This window comes from Thermothelomyces thermophilus, chromosome 3 (assembly GCF_000226095.1).
Source record: "Thermothelomyces thermophilus ATCC 42464 chromosome 3, complete sequence".
Lineage (NCBI taxonomy): Eukaryota > Fungi > Ascomycota > Sordariomycetes > Sordariales > Chaetomiaceae > Thermothelomyces > Thermothelomyces thermophilus.
In genome coordinates this window covers 2926330-2951207 of record NC_016474.1, presented here as the reverse complement: position 1 = coordinate 2951207, position 24878 = coordinate 2926330, and the positions used below count along the sequence as shown (strand labels likewise).

At 56.2% G+C, this 24878-nt stretch overlaps 7 protein-coding genes across 7 annotated transcripts; 2 read left to right on the top strand and 5 right to left on the bottom strand.

Annotated features, from left to right (window-relative positions):
* Positions 1-778: 778 nt before the first annotated feature.
* MYCTH_2304698 (uncharacterized protein) lies at positions 779-2628 on the top strand. The gene is made up of 3 exons (XM_003663117.1): positions 779-1188; positions 1246-1407; positions 1466-2628. Exons 1-3 carry the CDS (start codon positions 918-920, stop codon positions 2524-2526), a joined length of 1494 nt encoding a protein of 497 aa, XP_003663165.1. The 5' UTR covers positions 779-917; the 3' UTR covers positions 2527-2628.
* Positions 2629-3166: 538 nt separating this feature from the next.
* On the bottom strand, positions 3167-5569 carry MYCTH_107520 (uncharacterized protein; the record flags this gene model as incomplete). Its single annotated transcript, XM_003663116.1, has 3 exons — positions 3167-4029; positions 4110-5400; positions 5521-5569. 3 exons carry the CDS (start codon positions 5567-5569, stop codon positions 3558-3560), a joined length of 1812 nt encoding a protein of 603 aa, XP_003663164.1. The 3' UTR covers positions 3167-3557.
* Positions 5570-6563: 994 nt separating this feature from the next.
* MYCTH_2080075 (uncharacterized protein) lies at positions 6564-9574 on the bottom strand. Its single transcript, XM_003663115.1, has 2 exons — positions 9374-9574; positions 6564-9134 (listed from the first exon to the last, which is right to left on the bottom strand). Exon 2 carries the CDS (start codon positions 9025-9027, stop codon positions 7054-7056), a length of 1974 nt encoding a protein of 657 aa, XP_003663163.1. The 5' UTR covers positions 9028-9134; positions 9374-9574; the 3' UTR covers positions 6564-7053.
* Positions 9575-11838: 2264 nt separating this feature from the next.
* On the top strand, positions 11839-14561 carry MYCTH_2092688 (uncharacterized protein; the record flags this gene model as incomplete). Its single annotated transcript, XM_003663114.1, has 3 exons — positions 11839-12042; positions 12112-12695; positions 12749-14561. The coding sequence occupies 3 exons, from the start codon at positions 11839-11841 to the stop codon at positions 14022-14024; spliced, it is 2064 nt and encodes a 687-aa protein (XP_003663162.1). The 3' UTR covers positions 14025-14561.
* Positions 14562-14886: 325 nt separating this feature from the next.
* On the bottom strand, positions 14887-17774 carry MYCTH_2304686 (uncharacterized protein). Its single transcript, XM_003663113.1, has 3 exons — positions 17266-17774; positions 15451-17195; positions 14887-15387 (listed from the first exon to the last, which is right to left on the bottom strand). The coding sequence occupies exons 1-3, from the start codon at positions 17589-17591 to the stop codon at positions 14972-14974; spliced, it is 2487 nt and encodes an 828-aa protein (XP_003663161.1). The 5' UTR covers positions 17592-17774; the 3' UTR covers positions 14887-14971.
* Positions 17775-20332: 2558 nt separating this feature from the next.
* MYCTH_2304681 (transcription initiation factor IIF-like protein) lies at positions 20333-21858 on the bottom strand. Its single transcript, XM_003663112.1, has 5 exons — positions 21437-21858; positions 21342-21376; positions 21096-21244; positions 20574-21028; positions 20333-20496 (listed from the first exon to the last, which is right to left on the bottom strand). Exons 1-5 carry the CDS (start codon positions 21446-21448, stop codon positions 20470-20472), a joined length of 678 nt encoding a protein of 225 aa, XP_003663160.1. The 5' UTR covers positions 21449-21858; the 3' UTR covers positions 20333-20469.
* Positions 21859-22257: 399 nt separating this feature from the next.
* On the bottom strand, positions 22258-24097 carry MYCTH_2304677 (ran-specific GTPase-activating protein 1-like protein). The gene is made up of 5 exons (XM_003663111.1): positions 23951-24097; positions 23569-23685; positions 23286-23480; positions 22961-23222; positions 22258-22898 (listed from the first exon to the last, which is right to left on the bottom strand). The coding sequence occupies exons 2-5, from the start codon at positions 23641-23643 to the stop codon at positions 22618-22620; spliced, it is 813 nt and encodes a 270-aa protein (XP_003663159.1). The 5' UTR covers positions 23644-23685; positions 23951-24097; the 3' UTR covers positions 22258-22617.
* Between the last annotated feature and the right edge of the window lie 781 nt (positions 24098-24878).

The following is a 24878-nucleotide window of genomic DNA, read 5'->3' as shown; positions in this document are numbered from 1 at the left end:
GTATGTGGATAGGTTGGGCGTACCTGGCATCAAGCATGTCTGCACGACCCTTGCGAAAATCATTTGTCAGGTGTGCTAGTACTGGGTAACCGTCACGGTTTCCAAGGAAAGCACCTACGGTTTACTACTTGCACGCAGTACTCCGTACAGTTCCTAGGTAAGACACCTGCCCATATGTATGTACCATATACTGCATAGTGTATATACGGTGCACCTTTATTCGGTGCGCGGTACAAAGTATCAAAAGAAGGCTTGGAATCTCGGGGGCGTGACATCAGTTGAATCAGTTCCTGCCCTTGAGAAAAAGGGATCCTGGCCAAGCCTCGAGCTAAGGCCAACAGGGGTGTGGCAGAAGGCAGGGGCGCGAGGGCAAATTTGACGCTAGGACAAGTTCGGCAAGGAACCACTTCCAGGCGGCCAAGCGAGCGGCTAGTTGAACCTAACCAAGCACCGCAGTCAACAACCTCCGCCCGCATCGAGACCACCCGAGCAATTCCACCAGGCCTCACTTTGCTGCCGCTGTTTTGCCTTTTGCTCGCAGTTTTGGGAGCTCGAAGCCTTTCCCGAAGCCTCTCTCGTGCACTGAGGACCTGCCATCGCTGCCGCATCGAGGGACCGAAGCTTCCCGGTAACCCCATTGCTAACCGCTCCTCCCCTCCGACACCCAATCGGCCACGACCTGCAGCCGCCGAGCAGAATCCAAATCGTCGCTCTTTCCAGCCGACGTAAAACACTTGCTCTTGCCTCCCCAGCTTGACACGCTCCCTTCGCTTGACCCCGCACGCCCAACGGACGATCTCCTTCGGGGTTGCCGCTCACTTGCACCCCCGCCTGGCGTCTTCCGAAGCGACATCAATTACCCCAAGCCTGGCACTTGCCGCAAGCCTAGGCCGTGAAGAGCCCCGATCTTTCCAGCCATGAACTTTGACTCGGGGACGGCGTATGCGGAGTCGGATGCCGACGACGAGTACGAGAGAGACATTCACGGCAGCTCCCCGATCGCTACGGACGTCGAGACCTCTCCCATCGATTCCGACCCGCAATCAGCCGAGCATACGCCCACTACGTACGGCTACCGTTCGAGTGCCGACAGACTCCCCGAGACTATCATATCCGAGTGGACCGCCGAAGAATGTGCAGACTTTATCGCCAGCATAGGCTTACAACAATACTCAGACATCTTTATCGGTGAGTACAAACGGTCAGGCTACGATCGATTGATGCCGCTGACATGCCTCGTTTAAGAGAATGAAATCGTCGGCGAGGCCCTCGTTGCCCTGCAACACGAGGACCTCAAGGCGATGGGGATCAACAGCGTTGGGCACCGACTGACAATCCTCAAGTCGGTGTACGATGTCAAGAAGGCCCAAGACGTGCCCATCGAGCCCGACCATTATATGCCGCTGAGTAAGTCATGCTCTGAAGGCTGCCCGGGCGTTGCATAGGTTAACGCAGGGGACTGCAGCTGCCGAGACGCAAGCACAATCGTCTTACGCTACTCTGAAGGACATCAAGCAGCTGGTGGAACAGCTGCGTCTCCGGGATGAGAGGATAGCATTGGTTGAGCAAGACATTCGCAGGTTGATGGAGGATTACAGGAGGTTGCGAGAAGACGTGCTGCCAGCAGTACGGATGGTGAAAGATGCCCAGCAGCCTCTGCCCAACGTCAGCAATAACGGCCCGGCCTACGAGAACTCTCTCTCGCCCCCCGCACCCGCACAATCCACCGCGGGTCAGTCGGGCGCGGGGGTGAAACGCCAATACTCGACCAAGAAGATCATGCTCGGAACGACACCAAAAGCCACATCCCCGACCCACCTCCAGACAACCCACGACCGCTCGATAGTCGAACAGACGCTCGACCCTTCCAGCGCCGCCGAACGAGCCGTCCACTCGTCGGCGCATCTAGCCGCCATGAACGGCACCGGCGGAAGCTCCTCGTCACCATCCTACCCTTCCCCCAATATGCCGAGCCCCACCTCCCCGCCCACTGGGATGCTCACGGGCACGACACTCGGCGCGCGGTCCTACCGCTCCGCCGACCAGACAACGCCCTCATCCCGCTCCACCTTCGGCCAGGACGATCACTACAACCAATCCAAGAACACGGCGCCCCGCAGGATGCAAACACCAGCCCCGGAAACTCCCGGCGCGGCGAACAACGCCTCTGTCGAGATCTTCAAGTCGTTCCGTGTCAGCATGGATGACCCGTGCTACAAGGTGCTCCCAGCGGCGCTCAAGAAGTACCAGATCAACGCACCCTGGGACCAGTACGCGCTGTACATTGTCTACGGCGACCAGGAGCGCTGTCTGGCGCTTGACGAGAAGCCCCTCATCCTATTCAAGCAGCTGGACAAGGAGGGCAAAAAGCCCATGTTTATGCTGCGCAAGACCAACAACGCACCTGCAGAAAGCGCTGCCGGCGATGGGCCCGGGAGTGCCGGGCTTGGCGGAGGTTCAGGTGCTGCCGCGGGTGGGGCCAGGAGCACCGGTGTGGGCTATGACCCACCGGGAGGCATCATTTAGGGACCTGGCAGCGGCGACCTGTGATGGTTTTAACCCCAGTTGGGGGTGGTTGTGGGCTGGAGTTGGGAGTCGGGGAGGACGCTTTTACCCTCGTCCGTTGTGCGGCAGCTTGACCAGACATGCAGAGGAGGCTTGGCGACGGCCCCGGGCTTGGCACGTCACCCCGTGTTGGGCTGCAATGGGGTAGGGAGTAACGAGCCTGGCTTACCGGATGCCAAGTGCACGTCTAGCCGGTCGCCAGGGACGTATCGAGGAAACCTGTGGGAGGGAAAGAGAGCATACGTATCCTGTAGCATGCTGGCCACGGATATTCCTGGCGCTCCATCTTTTGTAAGCGAGGTGCGCTGACAGGCTCGGGTTTGAATTGGAACTTGGGGCTTGGTTGGGCATTACTCGTCGAATGGGCTGAACTGTGCTTCTCCCCTTTCTTTTCCTTTGTTTCTTTCTTTCATTTTTTTTCTTTGTCCCGTTCTTCTGTTTTTGGAGAGCAAGGGGTTTGGGGAAAATAAAACGGGGGCATTCTCTTGTCTGATAGTCCATATTGCTGCGATGCCATGGGTTGGCGACTTGTATTGATTACACATGCATTTGGCTGCCTGTCAAGATGGGCGTGCGTCTTCATTCACCGGTCATGTTTCTTGTTCCAGATTTCTCTCGGTTGGCTGTATTTGGTGCTTTCGAAGGTTAGCACCGACGTGCGAGCGGTGTCATGCACGCTCTTTCATCAGGCGCACTGGCGCACTGGCAACCGAACAGAACCAGCATCTAAGTTAGATACGGGCTTTAGACTGACCTGCCCAAATCATCGCGCTTCCATTTTCCGAACCATCTCGCAATAAACCCAAAGCATGAACTCCGAATAAAGTTCGCGGGTTATCATTCTTGTGCCCGTGACCTCTCTCCTCAGTGGCCAAAAGACCCGAGCATCTCCATGCCCGTCACCCAGAAGGAGATCCTTCTGGTATCATGCATGTTACGGTATCGCCTTACATGATCCAATCCAAACAATCCTATTGCGTGTCTCGGAGCGTCTAACGATGTCTCCCGGTAGTCGGCTTATTCCTCGCCTGCTCGATGGTGCCCTTGAAGTCTTGGTACAGGGCCTTGACTACCCCGCTCTCCACCCACCGGCTCATGATCTTGTCGACGAGCTTGTATTTCTTCTTGGGTCGCATGCGCTCCCGCTCGGCGAGCGCGCTGGGCGCCATATAGCCCTCTTCGTGCAGACGTGTTTCCACCCAGGTCAGGAGGGCGAATTTCCAGTGCATGAGGGTGTGGGCCGTCTCGGCGTTGCTGTTACAGACTGCGCCGATGAACCACTGCTTGGACTCCTTGGGAATCAGGTTGCCGTCCTCGTCCTCGTCCGCTTCCTCGTCCTCGTCGTGGGAGTCGGAGGCGGAGGCGGAGGCGGAGTCGCTGCTGTTGGCTTCGACGGGCTGGAGGAAGCGGTAGAGCTTGGCCGCGTCCTTGAAGTACGGTGTGCCGCTGAAGGTCATTATGTGCCTGGAAGTAATGGAGAGTCAGCGCCAAGTCTTCTCTTGGCCCTTGATCGTGATGTCTTGGCCAAGTGAACTTAAACTTACCGAGCGGGATGGCCACTCCTGCCGCAAGCATCACAGCTCCGAGACTCGAGCATATCGCCCTTGGGAAGTTCGGCGCTGGTGAATTCTGGTCGCGCGCGGAGCGCCATTTGGAAGTCTGACTTCCAAGCGGAGGAAGAAAACTTGGATGTCGCGAGGCCGCGCACCTCGTCATCCAGCTTTCTCCACGCCATGCGGAAGAGCGGATGCTCCCTCTCGGAGAAGCCGGGGTTGATCTTGAGGTGCACGAGCCACTCTATGGCATCGCGAAAATGTTCTCTGAGATGCTTGTGTGAGTGTCTTGTAAACTTCAGGGGTATATCAAGATCGGGCGCTCCGATGGGGGCGTCGCTGTCATCAACGACAAAGTCATCCATGCTCTCCGCCTCGCTCTCGCCGTCTGCTCCCGCCTCGTCTGTCTCCTCCTCCTCCTCCTCCTTCTCCTTCTTTTTCTTGGCCTTCCTTTCCTTCTCATCATCCACCTTGGGCTCATAGACTCCTTCCTCGTCATCCTCAAACTCATTAAGTGCGACATGATCTGAATCAGTGTCGTACATGGCCTTTACTGGCTCATTCTCAGATGATGATATCTCCTCGTCCTCGTTGATAACCTCACCTGCGCGCTTCCGGCGCAGAAGCTCCCGTGCCTTCTCTTTTTTGGTGAGTGGTTTCCGTCTGGCCCGGGTAGGTCTCGCAGGGGTTGGTGCAGGCGCTTCCTCTTCGTCCTCATCAGTGTTGCCCTGTTCTGGGGAACTGGAGGGGAGATTCCCGCGAACGAGCCGGCGCCGCTTGATAGGCGATGAGACTATCGGCCGGTCATCCTCATCACTCTCGTCAGCAACCAAGCGTCTCTTACGCCTGGTTGTCGGAGCAGCCAGGGGTGCGTCGTCCTCATCTTCGTCATCCTCATCCTCGTCAATCACACCATCCCCGCCATCGTTGCGATCGATGCTGTCTCCCCGGGGGTCTTCCTCCTCGTCGGACGAGCTAGTGCTCGACTCCGGCTCTGAGGATTGACGCTGCCTGCTTCTGCCCGTCTTCACGACTGGCAGTGTCACCGCTTGTGCTTCATCCTCACTGGCTTCCTCCGAAGAGGAATCATCATAAACAACCTTCTTCTTCCTTGCACTCCCAAGCACCTGGGATGAATGCAAGAAAGAAGACGACGGCACCAGAGGCGAGCTCCTTGCAGCTTCTTCGATCTTGGCTGGCGAACTGGACGCCGGTGCGCTTGAATTCTGTTTGGGCTTGCTCTTTCTGGGAGTTTTGATAGTGGGCCTCACCGGGGGGCGGCCTGGGGGTCATCTGATTAGCAAGGCTGCTTTCATACCCTTTTTTTTTTTTTTTTTTTTTTTTTTTTTTTTTTTTTTTTTTTTTTTTGGTTTGGTGATTGTGGGGGGGGTTGCATTCTCACCAAGCGTGGCCTCCAGCGTTTGCTGTTTCTCTCTTCGCGGCTTCACCATCTCGCCACGATAGCACCAGCAAAACGAAGAGGGCTAAGGGCTAGCAAAATCTTGTATCGCCAAGTCCTTTGACCTAATTAATCAAGTTAGCCGTTATAAGCCCTGTAGGAATTATAGTCTCTCTCTGCTACGCATCAGACCCCCTTCAGCAGAGTATATATGTCGCTTGAAGAGCCCATCGTCATGGTATGAGACTCTGCCTGGCACAGGGAAGGACGGGCACACGAGAACAGGGGACCATGGTTCTCTCCCGAGCCGATGTGAGAGTTTCACGCGGCGAGCAAGGCAGCGACTCCCACACAAATCCAAATTGGAAACCCAAGTTGGATCAAGCTGACAAAGGGAATTTAGCTCACGGCAACAGTTCACCCGCCGTTACTCACTCTGCAAAAATGGTCGACTTAGCACAGTCGAGACGAGAAAGGAACAGAAGAGCAGAGCGCTGAAACAGCGACTTAGTGGGACACGACGAGCCGAGTCTGCCAGGAGCGCGATGAGAAAAATGAGAAAAATGCCAGGTATCGCCCGGCAAGAAACACTCGAGAGAAATACCAAGTGCCAAAGATGCCAAAAGATGCCAAGAATGGGGTGTGAGCCGGCCCCGGAAGCGCCATCTGATTCGCACGGCGCGCAGCAGAAACGCGACGGCACGTGACTGCAACGCTGGCTCTAAGTACGGTTTGCCCAAGGATGGGAGGCCGAGGCTCAAAACGAGGGGAAAGAATAGGTTAGAGGGAAAAAAAAGGAGGAAGAGGAAGAGGAAGAGGAAGAGGAAGAGGAAGAGGAAGAAGAAGAAGAAGAAGAAGAAGAAGAAGAAGAAGAAGAAGAAGAAAGAGCCAGTCAAGTTGCGGCATCTATATCATAATATGTACGAGATACATCACCCTGTAAGGGGTTCACAACGATTTTAATAGGGAACAAGATGTGCAGCTTCGCAGTAACTCGTCTTTCTCCTACTTCGATCTTAAACAAAGAGGTTCTGGGGTCTTTCAATCCAAAAAGTGTGAAGCTCCTCACATAAAGGTGTCGTGTTCTATTGCGTAAGTATCCTCATTAATTCCTTCCAGCATTGGGCCCCTGACATGCTCTTCCCTCCTAGACGCCGCTGGTCCTGTCCTGCTCCCGCTAACTCCGCCCATCCTTCAATTCCTCATACTAAAGGTACGTGACCCATCAAAAATACATTATGAGCCCATCGACTTCCTGCAGCATCATCCGGCACGACATATTCGGGTCTTCGCTTGCCGTAACCTAACTCCTCTCTCCCAAGACGAAAGCAGACAAAACACCGTCAAGTATTCTGCCTAGATCCTAAACATTACCATCCCGGCGACTCCGAGTCACTCCGCCGAGTTATTCAAACGTGAACAGAGGACCTCTAGAGATCTATACAGAGCGAGATGCTCCACCACGTGCATCGCTTCTCCAGAACAACGCCCGATTCGGTTATATACACCCAGCTCTCTGAAGCTAGTGAATTATCTTTAACGAAGCGGCTTCTTGGCGTCCTCCACGCCACGGGCAAGAACATCCTCCAGCTTCCACCTCGGCGGCTTGATGACGCCCACGAAGCCATTCGCGCGGCGCCACTCCTGCTCCGTCTCGGGCGTGACGCCGTCGGGCAGCGGCTCGAGGCCACCGGCAATACCGGTCGAGTACTTGAGCTGCAGGATGTCGCCAACCTCGTCGCAGGCGGCCAGGATGCGATCCATATCCTCCTTGTTGTGAGCAGACGAGATGCAGAAACGGGCGCGCGAGCTGATGAGCGGCGTGGCCGGGTAGCCGACAATGACGACCGAAATCTTGCGCTTGAGCATCTCGTGGCTGAAAGCCGACATCTTGCCCGGGTTGTACAGCACAATGGGGATGATGGGCGAGTCGTCGTGGCCGTAAGTGATAAAGCCGAGGCGCTTGAGCCCGAGACGGAGATAGCGCGAGTTGAAGGCTAGGCGCTGCAAGCGCTCCTCGCCCTGGCCGGGGTAAATCTCGCCCGTGATCAGCTTGAGGGAGGTGAGAATCTGCATCAAGACCGGGGGGGTTGGGGATTCACCCAGAAGGGTGGCCGCGTTGGTCATCCTGAGCCCGTCGATAATGTGCTTCTCAGCCGCAACGTAGCCGCCATTGGCACCAAAAGACTTGGTCAGGGTTCCCATCAGAATGTCGACCTCAGCCGGGTCAATGCCGAAGTAGTCGCAGACACCACGTCCTCTCGGGCCAAGCGCTCCGATACTGTGAGCCTCGTCGACGTACAGGAAGAACTTGTACTTCTTCTTGAGCGCCAGGACGCCCGGGAGATCCACCATGGTCCCTTCCATAGAGTAAAGACCCTCGACGGCAACCAGGATCTTCTTCCAGGGCCGGTGGGTACGCGGCTGGCCCTGGGAGATGGCCTCGCGCAGCTTCTTCTCCAGATCCTGCATATCGTTGTGCTTGAACGACCGGATCACGGCGCCGGAAAGGCGGGCGCCAATGCGGATCGACGCGTGGTTCAGCTCGTCCGAGAGGATGAGACAGCCCTTGGAGACGAGCGCCGGGAAGGAGCCCGCATTCGTCACGAAACCCATTGAAAACACCATAGCCGCAGGCTTGCCGACAAACTTGGCCACCTCACGCTCGACCTCCAGCACCAATTCCGAGGTGCCGGCGTCGGCACGCGGGCTGGCAAAACTCAGACCGGTCTTGCGGACGCATTCCTCGACGGCGTCGGCACAAGGACCCTCCGACTGAGCGAAACCGAGGTAGTTGTACGAGCTCACGTTCAGAGTCTGCGTGTAGGTGCCCGTGAACTTGTAAGAGCGGTTATAATCGTCCGACTTGCGGTCGATAAGGGTGATGTAGCGACCGGGGACACCAGTCGTGGGCCTTGCGAAGCAGTCGTCGATGCGGAGCTTTAGCCTCCTGACATAGAAGCTGTCAAAATCGTCGTTGAGTGGGGCGTAGCCATCGTGAACCTTCAGTGTCTGGTAGTGCTTCTTGTTTCCAAATCTCTTGCCGAAAAAGTCCCGCGCATGGCCGAAAAAGATCAAGAGGAGATAGCTGAGGTATGTGGTAAGGACGTAATAGTAAGGCGGCTCATCGATGACGGGAGCCTCGAGCGGCTTGCCCTGGTGGGCGCTGACATAGAGGTGGCTCTTGTCGAGCAAGGGAGCGAACTGAGCTTCAAAGCGTTCCTGCTTCTTTGCCTCGTCGGCAGAGGGAGGTTCGAATAAGGTAGTGGGGGTCTCATCGGTGTCGAGTTTTTCACCGGCAGCGGCGGACAAGGAGATTGTTGGAAGAGGGCTTGGTGATGCCGCCGTTGGTTGCGATGCTACTGCGTGATGGGCCGCTGCTTGCTCTTTTGACTTGGAGAAAAAACCTGCAAGACGGTTGCCCTTCGAGTGAGAAGGGCGTCGCTCGCCTACCCTCTCGGAATGTGGCATGGTGGATGTTGAGAAGGGATTCGAGAGCTTTCGAGGCATCGTTCTGGGCGCGTTGGTGCGTGACTCCTGGGAGGTGCGACTGATGGCCGGCGGAAACGGCAATCGAGAGCGCTATGCAATGAAAGAACAGCGCCAATTGATCGTTACTGGAAATACTTTCGTCAGCAGAATTCCTCGCAATAACCTCTTAGATCTGGCGATACGATTGCTCGCGGTAATGTATGCGAATCTTTGCATCGCTGGGAGGGCTAGTAAACCCCTATTTTGCAATCGGCTTCAATGACGCACGACGGTGGGTCACACCAGTTCGCAAACTGCAGTGGCGATGGCTCGCAGCGAACGCGGGAAGGGGGAAGTGAGGGATGAGAAAGGAAAATGAACTCACAAGGACTCGGAAGAGTACGCTTGGGTATGGAGCGCGCCTTTGACACCGTGAAAATCGAGCACAGCGAAAGTCTTCCGATCGGACGAACGAGGCGGTCAATGACTGCTTCCAGGACGGGACGACCGGTTGGGTGGCTTTGCCGAAAGACCAACGAGCGTGTAGGATGGTTGAAGAGGAACGGAGAAAAGCAGACAAAAGGACCTTGCGGCCCAGTTCGCCCTTGCCCTATTTCCTGGAGGGGGCCACGAAAGAAGAACTCAGACTGAGAATGACTTTCGGACGGCAAGGGCAATGGGACGAAGTTGAGAAAGGGTCAGCACAAGCAAGCTGTGCGTGAAGGACATGCAAAGGATTTCAGGGAAACTGGATTGGGGGCGGGCCACGAGATTGACGAATCGGGGTTCGTGGAAGGGGCAGTGTGGAGCAACAGCTTGCTAGTGTAATTAGAAGGCTAGCCCTGTGCCACCCGCTCGTTGGGGAGCTGCAAGAGCAGCCCCTTGACCGCCCTTGCAAGTTTGGTTCTCGATGCCGAGCGGTCCGGGTGCAACCCTGACATATCGCGAGACTACGCGGTGCACGGATTAGTGTAGTCGCCTGTGCTCGTACACTACAGAGAATCTGTACGTCCGTATCCGTATACCTATATCCTATACTCTGTAGACTTAGTAAGGACTGCACTATGTCGTACGGAGTGGAGATTATTCCGCATAGATGCTTAATACGCGATAGAGTCTTCGCTACTTCAACAGATTCATCGCGATCAGCTTGGTGGAAACGGCCATCTGCCCCATCTAGAGAGTTTGCTGCCAAATCGTTCAACGATCGAGTGTGCGGTACTTACCCAAGCGCTTCGTTATTTGTGGCTGTTGTCCGCGGTGCGACTGTTTCACGACTTTCTATGCGAATCCTACCAAATATGTAGTGTCTAGAAATGTCTTACCCCAAAGGGCTCACAAATATTAGGTAGGCGAATTGTTCCTCAGCCTCGACTACGTTCTAGGCAGGCAGAAAGCGGGCAGAAAGCATTCCGGGACTAACGGAGACAACCGTCGCTGACGGTTTCAAAAGAGGGCGAGACAAGGAAACCCACGAGTTTCTAACAACATCTGTGCAGGCAAAAAGGGTGATTGATCCGCAAGATACGTGTTAAAAAGCAACAATGTACCGGGTGTTCCATCAAGCCTGCATGCTGATGGGTGGAATGAGAGTGATAAACAGATCGCCGTCGTGTATGTGCACTACTCCGTAGAGGGCCGCCTGTGCTGTGGTGACTGGAATGCAGAGACTCCGCATACACTACAGAGTAACTATAACTAATCGGTATATACTATATATACGGAGTACGGGTTACACACAGACATCCGTCTAGGTATGGCCCCTCGACATATTTTCTTAGCCTGAAAGGCTTGGCGCTGGCTGATTGTGGTAGGCGTTTGTCCCTTTCGCTGATTCACCCGAGTTTAACAAAAGGCGACCGGTCTCCTAGGCTAGGGGACCAAAGGAGAGAGCGGTTGGCGTGGCTGATCGCCAGATAAAAAACGATCTGCCCCAGGACGTGTTCGGCTCTTGCTATGGAGCACCTCGGTAACGCTTGGCCGCTTTCGGCTGACCTGGCCCCTTCCTACATTGTAGTGTAAAAGGGATTTGGAGAATTTAACCCCTCCCCTTGTCAAACACCAGGTCGCGATTTCATGGCCCTAAAAGCGCGCATTACTCAGCACTGCAAAAACGAGACGGCAGGCCAGTGGTCGTGATGTGATCGTTAGGTGCCTGTGGTGAAGATCCAGCGGGCCGGCCCGACCAATAACTAATTACCTTACGTGCCTAGGTACACACAGGAATACGGTGTATAAGGTACGCCGATCAATGTACAGACGTACGTAGCATGGCCACCTGCAGGTACGCACATTAGGTTGGTTTATGGGGTACTGCAGTTATTATACCTTTATGTCTCTTACAGAGGTAGGTACATACCTATATGCACAGATTAACTACATGCCTTACCCAATAGGCACTTGCGCAGGTGCGGGCATGGCAGCAAGGAGGGGAAGTGTTTTAGGGTGTGGAAGGCGATGCCGCTTCCAGCCGTGGCAATTGTCGGCTTTGGCCGGACTTGAGTCTTTCAGGGCTGCGGCTTCCACGCAGTATAAAAAGTACTGCATACAGGTCGGATCGACCCCATCGGTTTCTGGACCTCTGAACCCGCAGTTGTGGCTCGGCAGAGACCTCGGGCAGAACAGGAAAAGCACCTCCCGAATCATCACAAAAGAGGGCGGAGTAGGCAGGGTAGATCCCGGTGCGCGGTCCGGTCGCGAAAGAGTTATTCAAATCGGCGGCTCCCCCTCTCTTGAGACGGTGTAATTTGCGACTTGCTCAGGACCTTTCCATACCGGTATAGCCAGTAACGACGACCTACCTACTCGCGCAAGCGATTCCTCGCGAGAACCCGCTGCAGCACAGAAAGGATGGCGGCCGCCGAGCTCTGGCGTCACGAAGCCCCGGCAGAGACGCCGATGTGGAGGTTCCTGGAGCATGTGAACTCCAAGTACGGCCTGAGCCTCAAAGACTACCCGGACCTGTACAAGTGGTCCGTCGACAATGTGGCTGACTTCTGGGGCGATGTCTGGCATTTCGTCGGCATCAAAGCCTCCAAACCGTACGATGGGCAGGTTTGTGATGCTCCCCCATCCGGCAATGTTCTCCATGCTGATGTCTCCCTTTACCTCCCTCTCCCTCAGGTTTTGCCTTCCGATGCCCCCATGTTCCCCAGGCCCGACTTTTTCGCCGGTGCCCGTCTCAACTTTGCAGAGAACCTGCTGTTTCCTGCCAATGCCGAGGTCGACGAGTCGGCCACGGCTGTCATCACGGCCACCGAAGACGAGGGCCACCTCACCGAGACCTCCTGGGCCCAGTTAAGAGACCAGGTCCGCCGCTGTTCCAACGCCCTCCGCTCCATCGGTGTCAAGGAGAACAGTGTCGTTGCGGGCTTCGTTGCCAACCACGTCCAGGCCTTGGTCGCCTTGTTGAGTGCCGCGACCGTCGGCGCCATCTGGACCGGCATCAGCCCGGACAACGGCGTCAGCGCTGTCCTTGACCGCCTCACGCAGATCAGGCCCAAGGTGCTGTTCGCCGACAATGCCACGCTGTACAACGCCAAGGAGTGGCCGTGCAAGGCCAAGACGCTTGACATCGTCCAGGAGCTCAAGAAGCACGGCCTCGAGCAGGTTGTTGTTATCAAGGGTCTCCCCCGCGTCGAAACGGGGCTGGACGAGATCCGGGAGAAAGGAGTCAAGGCTGAGGAGTTTGAAGCGTTCCTGAACTCGTAGGTATCCCGCTCCCCCGTGGCGCCATCGGGCCGGAACTGAGCCCTACCAGATCCCCGGATTCGCCATTGGACTTCGCTCAGCTCCCGCCTTCCCACCCCCTCTACGTTCTGTACTCCAGCGGTACAACTGGCCTCCCAAAGGCCATCGTCCACACTGCGGCCGGCACCCTTCTGCAGCACAAGAAGGAGCATTTTCTGCATTGCTCTCTCTCGCCGTCCTCCCGCATGCTCTATTACACGACCACTTCCTGGATGATGCATCACTGGAGCGTCTCCGCCCTGGCCTGCGGTTGCTCGCTCGTCCTGTACGCCGGCTCTCCCTTTAAACCGCACGGCTACTCCTCCCTCCCTCGTCTCCTGTCCTCCCTCCGCGTAACCCATTTTGGCACCTCGGCCGCCTACCTCACCACCCTCGAGGCAAACAACATCCGCCCGGTCACCGACCCGTCCCTCGACTTGTCCGCCCTCGAAGCGATCTACTCCACCGCCTCTCCCCTCCCTCCCTCCACCTTCTCCTTTGTCTACACCGCCTTCCCCCCAAAGGTCAACCTCGCCTCCATCACCGGTGGCACGGACATCATCTCCCTCTTCGGCGCACCCTGCCCACTGCTCCCCGTCCGCGCGGGCGAGATCCAGTGCGCCGGTCTCGGCATGGCCATTGGCGTGGTCATCCCCTCCTCGTCACCCGAGGAAGCCCCCCGGCCCATCCACGACCCTGCTACGCCCGGGGACCTAGTGTGCACCAAGCCCTTCCCTTCCCAGCCATTGACCTTCTTCGGCCCCAACGGCGACGCCAAGTACCGCGCCGCCTACTTTGAGCGCTTCCCCGGGATGTGGCACCACGGCGATTTTGTGCGCATGGATCCGCGTACGGGCGCGCTGGTGATGCTGGGCCGCAGCGATGGTGTGCTCAAGCCCGCGGGCGTCCGCTTCGGCAGCGCCGAGATCTACAACGTGCTCACCCGCTTCTTCGCCGCCGAGGTGGAGGACGCCGTGTGCGTCGGCCGCCGGCGGGAGGAGGACCGCGACGAGACGGTTTGTCTCTTCGTCGTCATGGCCGCGGGCAAGACGTTCGACGACGGGCTGAGGCGCCGCATTAGCGAGGTCGTGCGCCGCGAGCTGAGCCCAAGGCATGTGCCCGGCATCATCGAGGAGGCGAAGGGCGGGGTGCCCAAGACGAGCAACGGCAAGAAGATCGAGGTTGCCGTCAAGCAGATCCTGTCGGGGATGGAGGTTCGCACGAACGCCAGCGTGGCAAACCCCGAAGCCCTGGATTGGTTCACGGAGTGGGCGAGGAGGGCTGATGAGAAACGGGTTCCTAACTAGAGCCGAAGAAGGCATAATCAATGCGTTAGAGAGAGCATGTTAGACTTTGAGATCTGATAATGATGATGGACGGAACAACCCCCAACTTTGGGAACGAGGCTATCACCTAATACAAGTCGAGCCGACTACCGATCTCTTCGTTCCCCGGCCCCGGCTATCTCTATTGGGTACGAGGAACCTGGAGTGGAGGATTGAGGATGTCCCCCCCCTAGGACAACGCCGGAGTACCGTACAGCACAGCGGAAGAAGCTATTGCTAGCAAAGATTTCGGTCCCAGGAGTTCTGCCCCGACATTCGGGGAATGCTTGTCTTCATATGCGATTAATCGGTTCTTGGGAAAATGGCGCGCCCCGTCATCGCTCTATCCCAACAATGACTGCCAAGACAGGATCCCTTAGTGGAACACCGCTTTCAACCGTTGACTCTGCCTTTCACGGGAGAGTGAGTCTGATGGACTTGCAACATTCAGGACCAGGTCTTTTCAACCCGCGCCTGGCATGCTATGTACTGTACCTAGCAAGACGGGGCCAATTTTCCATCCTGTCGCAGGGCAACAACTCGTCGTGATAACCGCAGCATTGCCGCAACAGTTTGTCTTTTCGTCGTCGCGAATCTTGCCGGCTGGAGAGTAAGCCGAGACAGTGTGATAAATAATATCGATTGCAAGTAGCAAACCAGCCATAAAAACTCCGCCTGTGTGGCCAGAAAGACATTGGAGCCGCCACCCAGTTTTCCCTTTTGCTGTTTTGAAATCCGTCGCTAACAGGCTAAACCGCATGTGCAAAAACAGCACAGATAATCGCAAGCAAATCTCCGCCTTTTCCTGCCTCTGTTCGTTCTTGTTTTTTTCTTGCCAAATCGTCCTTTCCCTTCCTCCCTCTCCTTTCCTTTCTTTTCTTTTTCTTTTTTTGTTTTACCCGGTGTCTGCGGAACGTGATGGTCAAGATTCAGAAACCGTTTCCATCTATACCAAGGTTCTGATGGTCCATAGGATCCATAACCATGTACTCAAGCAAATCGATCCCTCCCACATTGACGCCCTCCGCGGTCATCGACACGGTGCTGTTGTCAATGTTCTGGAAGAAGGCCGGGCCCGTGGGTAGGTACCACATCTCGTTGTTCGGGTTGGCCCAATCGGGATTGTCAAACAATCCACCGTCGCCCAAAACGATGCTGCCGCCGCCGCCGCCGCCGTTTGTGTTGCCGGCGCCGGCGCCGGCGCTGTTGCTGCTGTTGTCAAGCCCTGACGCGGCGGCGGGCGTGGACGGGCCGAACATGGATATCGACCCAGTAGGGTAAGGGAACGTGCCGGCTGTGAGGTCCCAGGGGGTGGCCGAGATGTTGGCTGGGGTGGTGGAGCGCTCTGGAGATCGAGTTAGGGCGTGTACATCCGCGTGGGTACGTGACGATGATAGTGAAGGCTTACCAGGACCAGGCCCCTCCCTCACTTTAAGCCACGTCTCGTTTGATTGCCCTGTCGGTGCCATCCCGTTGGTGCCACTACCATTCCCGGCATCCTGTCGCGCTGCCCCGGGCGACCTGCCGTCAGTCATGGGCACGGGTGGGGGCGGCGCATAGATGAACCGATTCCTCAGCCGGCTGGTCAGCGTCTCGAGCATATCGGCAAAGCGAATGCCCAAGTGGACGTCGTCGACGACGCAGTTCCGCAGCGCGTCCACGGTGCGGTCCATCAGCTGGATGCTGAGCTCGACATCCGCCTTGGGCGCACCCAGTGCAAACGTTTTGAGCAAGAACATGGCGCCGCTAATGATGCGGAAGTACGTCCGTACAGGGGCGTGCTTGAGGTAGTCACCGGGGAGGAGGCCCTCAACCACTGTCCGCAGCAAATTCCGGCTGCCGTTAACAACCTCCCTCACGTACTCTTGGTCCTCTGCGCCAAAGCCGCCCAACTGCCCCAGTGGCAACTTCCCGTAGTAGTTCTGAGTCTGCGGCGACAGCTGCGGTGCCGACTGTCCTGACACGCTCCCACCCGGCCCCGAGCCGCCGCCGGCATTGCTGGTGCATCGCTCGACGACCGCCTGAAGGGCGAGCGAGTTGATGTATATGCGCACGTACTCGTACTCGATGGTGAGGATGTGCCGGATATACGGGGGCAACCGGAAACGCTCGAATTGGTTCCACCACTCTTTCAGCATGGGTTGGAACTCGGCGAGCAGCTCTGTGTATTTGCCACTTTGGATGATCTCGGTCGTGTGCTTCCGGGATCTGAACAGCTTTTCATTTCCGACTTGCATGGCGTTGCTGATTCCTGCCCAGCAGTGAATGATCTGGTCGTCCAGTTCCAGATCGGGGATATAGTTAAACGAGTTTGACACAGATGATGGGTTCGTTCCGGGTGTGGTACCCTCCACCGAATGGCGTCTTCTACGCGACACGGCGGGGTCGGATTTGCGCAACCTCTCCGGCACCATGTTGGTCCAGCCCAGTCGGCCGGCGAGCTGGCTCAAGTAGATCAGGAGCAGCCGTTTTATGCGGTTCGCTCTTAGTCGATAGGATTCATCTTCGTACTCGGGTCGTGTAATGGCACCAGTGGCCAGCATTTCATCAATGTCATCGAACACGCCGAGTTCATAGGCCAGTCCCATTGCCGTACTGAGCAACATCCAGCACATCCGATCGCTCCTCCAAGCAGGTTCCAGCCAGCTCTCGATCCTGCGACCGCCAAATCCGGCCGAGGGCTTTTGGTTACCGCCAGTAGCGCCCGGGCTCGGCGGGTCGTATGACGGCAGCATCAGCTCGTCGGTCGCTTCGTTCGGCGGGAAGTGGAGCGCACGCGGGTGCCATTCGGTCAGAATCATCAACGACTCGATGGTGCCGAGAGTCCTCAAGCTGCCCCTGCGTAGACCCCGCCATGGGGCGGTGCTGGAGCTCTGGATATCATCGGCGCCCGAGCCGCAAAACCCGCCACCGAAGGCTTCTTGACCCCACACGACTCGCTCAATCATGCCCCTAAGGTATGTCCATAACTGTTCATGGATGGCATGCGAGCGACAGTGGCCCCCGGTACCAGGCATGCGGCGGTACCGGGATGCGATCGTCAGGAGGGTCACGGTGAGTATTGGCTCCTCCGTCAGGAGAGTCAAGTGGGAGGCGGGGTTGTTGAACGTCGGGGGCGAGATGGGGGTGAGCGGGGAAAGGTATTTATAGTAGCTGTGTGTAAATAAAACTGGTCAGAGAAGGAAGCAACCTCCCTGGATCTTCACGAGGAGCGGCGACTTACTAGTCGATGTAGTCGATTGCCTCCTGTGCTGTGAACCAGCCGGCGCGCACGAACCGGAATCGCCCCCAAGCCTTGATGGCCTCACTATAACCGGGATCGTTGGAGGGGTCCCGCCTCGTCAACTCCGGGTCGATGGCTTGTTCCGCAGCCGGGCGTTCCTGGCGTGAGGAATGCCGGTTGTGGTAGCGTCCCGGCGTGATGGCATTGGAGGACTGACGTGACTCGACGTCGCGACGGGCGTTGTGAACGTCTGATTGGGCGCTATTCGGCACCGGCGCGGAGCTATCGTCGGGCTTGTGTGACGCGCTGACGAGCACATGGCACATTAGCACACTGACCTTTCCGAGTCGAGCATGAGCGGGCGCGGGATGTGCACTAACTTGTCGGTGGCTGCCTTGTAGAGCAGGTCCAACGCGTCATGGGGCCCATAAACCTCCCGCCGCATGACGTTGCGGGCCTCGAGGTTCTCAAGCGGGGTGTTTGGCTCGCCATTGCCGAACTCGCCGGCGGTGCTGTTGCTGCGGACGCTCTTGGACGTGTCGCCTGGCCGCCGTAGGGGCTGCGACCGGCCGTGACTGCCTCCCGGTGTCAGGGGAACGTCGCTATAGAGCCGGCGGTCCAATGGCGGTGGCGAGGCGCCGGCGCGCAGCTGCTTGCGGCCATTGCGAATGATGTAGTCGTCGCGCTCAAGATCATCCAGAGAGCCGTCGTCGACTTTGCGCTTGCGGCGCGTCGCGCTGAAAAAACATTCTTTGCTCTCGCGGCGGCAGCGGACACAGGGAGGGTCGTGTGGATCGTCGACGGAGCCGAGATCGCAGCGCACCTTGCGGCGGCGGCACGGGATGCAGGCCTGGTAGACGCGTTTGTGCTGGGGCGGATGGGGGTGCTGGACCGGCTGTGATGATGGCGTCCCGGCCGACTGTCCGGATCCGAGCCCGGGTTCGGATCCGGCTCCACCGCCCCTCGCGGCAGGTGGAGGGGGAACGGCGGGGCCTCCGGCGGACGACGTCGTCGATGCGGCAACGGGCGAGGTGGGCGACGCGGAGGATAGCTGCACGGATGAAGCGCCGAATTGCGACATGGCGGGCGGTCGGAAGGGCCGAGACACGCAAAACCTCGCTTTCTCGTTCGTCAAAGCGAACCCCAGATCTGCGAGCATGAAGCCTCTGATGCTTTTATCGGCTGGAAGCGGTTTACGGTGGGTGAAGGCTTCGAGAGACTGGGGAACGGGCCGGTTTTGGGGCTAGTTGAGGGGTCTTGGCCCCCAGATCCAAGTACTGGGATGACGCTTCCTGGCGCACCCTTGGTTCCTGCTGGTAAGTGGGGCAGGAGCGGAATTTGACCCATGAGGGGCACCGTTTACCCAATCATATGCAAGATCGAGAATGGAGTCAGCCCCAGTTCCCCAATCTCGCAGGTCCCGAACAAATGAAAGTGGATTTCTGCTAGCTCACACCCCAGTTGCTTGTTTCCCTGTCCCGGCTATCTTAGTCTGTCTGTAAGAGTCGATGCGGAAGGTGTATCGATGAACTGCAAAGTCGAAACTGCCGTGCAAATGCGGCGAGGCCTGTGGAATGCGAGGCTGAATGGAAACATGTGTCAAGAGGGAAGCGGGTCATTTCCACCGAACAGTACGCGTATTGCACGAAAGTCTGGATATTTCACGTACTAGCTATGCTAGTACAACTTGGTATGTACATACACTAAGGTATGCATGTACGGATTACATACAGGTACGGATCCGTGCATACCGCGACACAGTGCACCACACAGTAGTCTTTGTGCTTGGGGCAACTCAAGCTGAAGCGGGGAGTGGGCCAATTGCAGTCTCCGAAAAAAACACTAGCCGTTCTTGTGGAGTGCGCAAGTGGGAAAGATAACCACAGAACTCAATGGTACCCCCACCTGAAACGGAAAGGACGGGCACATATAGTAAAAAAAACACAGGCTCTTGAAGCTCGCACTTCAGGGCATATATCAGCTCTCTGCAATTGATTCCGGATCCGCACTTCCTCCCCCAAGGTACCCGCATTGATATGCATCAAATCCGGAATCCGAAGGCTAGACTAGTGTAAAAGTAATGACGATTACTGTAATCCGTACTTCGTGCAATGTGCGTCTAGGGTGCGCCAAGGCTGGGTCACGAGGAGCAGGTCACGCGGAGCTCCGAATCTATTCCTTCACCCTGCTTAATAAAGCACACACTTCTGGGCAGGACAGGATTTCATTGGATTTTGGAAGAAGGCGGTGGAAATTCATTCAGCCTCACTGCCCAGCCACATACCGCAGTAGAGGAGGAAGCCGAAACCCTGCCTTTCTGCGACGCGAACGCTCGATGGATTACACTACATCGAGCTCCCGTCCTGGTTCGCATCGTGAGAATGCTTCTCGTCAGGGAGGAGGAAGAACTGACTGTGTAAAACAAATGGGCCAGTCAAATTAGGAGAGCAGATCGAAAGAGAACCTGGGTAAACCGTATCACCGGAATATGCGAACGTTTGCGTAACTCGCAACGTTTGCTGCTACTATAAACGCGAGGAGCCAGCTCCCCAGCACATCACTTTAGTCCATCCACGCCTGTGCAACATGCCGCACTCTAATAACATGCACGCGAAGGGAAACGGACCCAGCGTCTCGGTGTCCTCACGTGCCGCTCTACTCGACCTCAGCTCAGAACAGCGGGGCTTAGGCCGTAGCCAGAGTTGTGGCGTTGTCATTGGATTTCGAAATGCTCAAATCATCCATCAGAGACCGACTTCGCGGATCACTTGGCTTCTTATTTCCGTGCCAGTCATCATTAACACAGCAAAAGGCCAGCAGCCAGGACTACCTGGCATCCGCGCAACTGGACGACAGATGAGTTCGGACCAGCCAGACAGGATGCATTTGGATGGCTGTGAAACCTGGGAAACCGCCCGCTTCTCTCTTTGAGAGGCAGATGAGTCTTGGCCTCCTTCCACGGCAAAACTCAGTGAAGCCCTCTCCCGGATAATTTGCAACAACTCCAGCCGATAACCGCCAACGGACACAAGGCCGCCGTCATGAGTGAAGTGCGGACGGAAGCACTCACCGGGCGACGGCTAACCGACACCCCAGAGCGAGAAACGCGGGACCATTCCACCGAGTGATGCTTTTCCGCAACCTTCCCCCTTACCCCCCAGACGCCAGACGCCGTTGAATGCAGAATCACAGGGCCCGTTTGGTTCAGGGGTTGACGACGCCCTGCTTGACCTGGAACGTCGCATGGCAAGGTCAACGTTCGGTCCGGGGAAACGAAGCGCACCAAGCAGAGAAGAAGGAGAACCTACCAGTAGATCCCAGAGCATCTTAAGAAGAGGGTCCGGCAGCGTGTATAGGTCGACCGAGAACTCGCCCGCGTCAATGTTATTCTGGATGTAGGTGCTCTCGTCCTTGTGATCGTGAATCAACTGAATCACCTGCAAGAGGTCGTCCTCGCCGAGTTTGACCAGACCGTCGGCCATCTTCTCAATGTCGAACGCCTTCTTCTTCTTGCTGCCGTCGGCCTTCTTGATCTTGCGCTCCTCGTCCGACGGTAGCGGGCCCGTCTCGCGCAGAATCTGTTGTAGGGCCTGAGACGGGTTCTTAAACGTCAAGGTGTGGATGTTCTCGTATTGTGGCGCCGCGAAGTTTAGGTCGTGAATAATCGTCTGCTTGCCGCCCTTCTCGGTGGTGTAGAGGTCGATGCTCATCTCAAACTCGCCCCAGCCCTCGTTGGTGCATTTAAAAGGCGGCTCCAGGAAGGCTGCCGACAGGGTTAGCGCCACGCCCACTCCCTGCTTCGTTGATTATCGCATCCCGAAGTGACGTACTCTGAACCGGGTTCGCGAACGAAGGGTGAAGGTGATACACCGCCTTGGTGAAGCAGCGAGCGGGCTTTTCCTTGCCCTCCTGGTCGAGGATGTAGATTTCGACAGTCCATTCTTTCATCGGAAAACCCTCATTGACGGCAGGCTTATCACTGTTTCAACTCCCGTCTCGGTCAGTCACAACGACCACGCACTTGAAACTTTGGCCCCTCGCGAGCATCGTGCCGTGTGGCGAACGGGGTCGCTTACATATTGTGTTGCTCGGTGACAACCTTGATCTTGCGCTGTAGCCCTCAGAGAGCGTTAGCCATCCACTGTTGTCTACCTAGTGCAATCCAACAGACCTCGACGATCATCTTGGCGGCCGCCTTCTTCTTGCCCGAAGCTGTGGCAGGAGCGGGGCCGGAGGTAGAGAAAGTGACGCTGGTGGGCTTGACGCCAGAAGTGCCGACGACGATTTCGGCTTGGCCTTGAGTTAATCGACCTCGGCGATTGCCTCAAGTGTCAGTCTCTTCGAACTCTATGTATCGAGCGTAGGATAATGACGCGTCCCGCGATCCGAATGGGTTGTCGGGGTGCCACTGACGAGGACCACAGCGACGAGTTGGGGGTCCTGGAGGACAGGGAATCGGTGTATAGGAAAAAGAAAGAAAAGTCAAGCAAAAACAGGGTGTTAATGACTGTATAGACAGAGGCCCCGTAAAATGAGGTACTATGAATATTGTGGCTGCACGTCGCGATACCTTGGGCCACAGCAAGCAACCCGCGCAACCTGCCTCGTTGATGGAATGGGGTCGAGATGGTACGTACCAGGCTGTGGCGCAGTCAGAGCGGCCAGGGCGCCGCGGGTCATTCGACGCTCGCTCATTCTTGTGGCGTTCGATGATGGTCCGTGCAGATGCCTTCTGCTCAATGAACCGCGTAGATACTGGCTTCGCACAGTCACGAGCAGTTGACGTTTTGTAAGTCCTGGTTTGTAAATCTTGGAATTGAAAACAGAAATTAGGATACTCTGACAGATATCTTAGGCACTGCGAAGGAGGGCACCAGTGAGAGTTCACCAACAACTAGCCTCCAAGATCAGATCGAAACAGAGTGCTGACCGGTAGAGAAACGATCATATTCTGCAACCTATGTGCATCGCTTTGGTCTCCCAACACCCAAGCGCACAGTTGCCGTCTCTTTGCGATTCTTTACAAAAGGTGATCGGCCCCCCATAAAGGCCAATTACTTTCATTGGTACTGCTTTGTATGAAGGGGACTGCATGGTATTTGGTCTATCTGCAGTTGACATCGCTCATCTTCTCTCGCCGGAAAGACACAACCCTTTCCTCCTTTGACCGAGTGCTTCCTGTCATGGGGAATGCTGGGTTCGTTTGGGGTGTTGGCATCGTGTTCGTGTGTGATATGCATCGCTCCCTGCCTTCTCTCACCTTCCAGGGAATCAATGCAGCATACGGGGTGAAGGTGCTGGGTGGATTGCCCTTATTTCTGAGCCCATCACTCAGACCCATCAAGGACCAGCTCAAGCGGTCTCCTCCTTCTTCTCCTCTTCCTTAGTTTCCTCCTTCTTCTCCTCGCCAGTCGCCTCCTCCGCCTTCGCCTCGGCCGCCTTCTTAAACAACGCCTCGTTCTCTTTCTGGGCCTTGATGAAAGCGTCCTTGAACTGGTTGGCGTTGTCTGAGTTGGCGAACCGAATGGCCAGAGTGAGGGCCTCGGGCTCGCCCTCGCTCACATCGGCAACAACGTTCCAAACCCAGCTCCTGTCCGAGCCGACGTTGGGAGAGAGTTTCATCTCGGGAACAACTAAAGAAAAAACACGTAAGCCCCAAATGGCCAAATGACCTTTCAGCGCAAAAATTACGTACCATAATGGTTGGCGCAAACCTTGAGGGTCTTATCGCGACGCATGACCAGCCGAGTCTTGCCGTTCTCGCGGTGCTTGAGCAGGCGGACGTCGCCAGTACCGCGCTCCTTCCACTCGCGGGTTTCGGCCACGTACTTGAAAAGCTTGGCACGCATCTTGAAAACCTGCTCCTCCATCTCCTCGTTGGTCTTGGTCTCAACCTTTTCTGTCAGGCGGATGACGGGCTCGAAGTGGACATCCTCGGACTCGGGAGGTTGGTCATCCTGATTTCCAGCCTTATCAGCAACTCTTCCCGGAACAAGCATTACAACTTGTGAGTGACCAACCTCATCGCCGCCCTCCTTTGCGGCGGCGGCGGCGGCAGCAGCAGCCTCGCGCTGGGCCTTGGCACTGCCGGAGATATCGCCGCGGTCCTCATCCTCATCCTTCTTTTCCTTCTTGGCGCCGCCACCAAACATGGAGAAAACCGAAGCAGAAGTCACGGGTTTATTATCGGCGGCGGCGGACTCGGAAGCGGGAGCCTAGCTCGCGAAAAGTAAGGAACCCAGAGTTAGTTTCGAGACACATCCTCAAACTAGAATGCATAAAGCCTCGCGGATCTTGACGTACCTCCGTTGTCTGCTCAGCCTGAGCCTCAGGTGCCTTGACCTCCTCAAGGGGCTTGCTATCGTTCTCGGCAGACATGGTGGGCGGCGGGTTGTTGACTTTGTCAAGGCAATAACTATCCTCGCGTCACAAGCGCGTCGTCAGCAAACTTTGACGCCCAACTCGTCCCCACTGCCCGGGAAATGTCACATCGCTATATCATTGAGGCCCTTTCTCCTTTCCCCTCTAGAGCGACGTTATAGGACTCGCATCGATCGTTCGTTATACGGGTCGATCCGAAAAAAAAAACGATGCAGGAGCGAGGCGGGGTATAGCGGGGCACATACGCCGCTGAGAAACGCGACGAGATGAAATCTGCAAATGAATCAACCAGAAAAAGACGTACCAAATATTGGAAATGTTTGCGTGGTGACTTCAGGGGGCACTTTTGTGAATGTAGTGCACCGTGCAGTTGTTGGATATGAAGTGTAGAAGAGTGGATAAGGTACGGTTGCAGGCAGCAAGAAAGGTGGTTGTCGCGAAAGGTTGCCCCTCACTTCTTCCTGAATTCAACAGTCCCTGTCGGGGCCCGAGAAATTTGGCGCGGGCGGGCCACAGCGGGACCTGAGAGCCACTGGCTCGGCGTGCTGCTGTGTGGCCGCCAGACGCCAAGTCCGCTCTGGCTACAGAAAGCCAAAGGCCACACCAAACCCCCATTTGACAGCCAGTTAGAGGCAGCGAAGAGCTTCAACGCCCAATATTAGCCCACCCCCTACACGCACGCAACGCGCATATAGATAGGTATATACTTTAAGATACGTAGATTTGAACTATACTACCCGATTGATAATGCGGGTGATACACGCAGAGGTATTAATAGAATACGCACTCCATAGTTTTTTTTAGAAATTTGAACGTCTTTCCTAAACACTTCTTGGCATATCCCGGCATCTTTCTAACGAAGAAGTAGGTATTTGTTTAACTATCAATATCTCTACACGTATTACCCGTATCATAAAGTAGGTAGTATAGTTCAAATCTACACATCTTAAAGTATATACCTATCTATACGCGCGTTGCGCGCGTGTAGGGGGTGGGCTAATATTGGGTGTTCAATTGTGTGTTGAACTTCCCCTGATTTCTGGCTCGAGTCGTATTTGAAGGGGGTGTGCAGGCCCAAAGAACTGCAAAAGAGGACTTGGCGTTTGGCGGCCACAGTGCTGATTGGCGGGGAGACCCCGCATAAAGGCATAGTTATCTGGGCCTCTAATGTTTGGGCAGCTTCTCCTAACGGCTTAAAGGATGAAATGGGAGGGAAGGGAATGGGTAGGTAT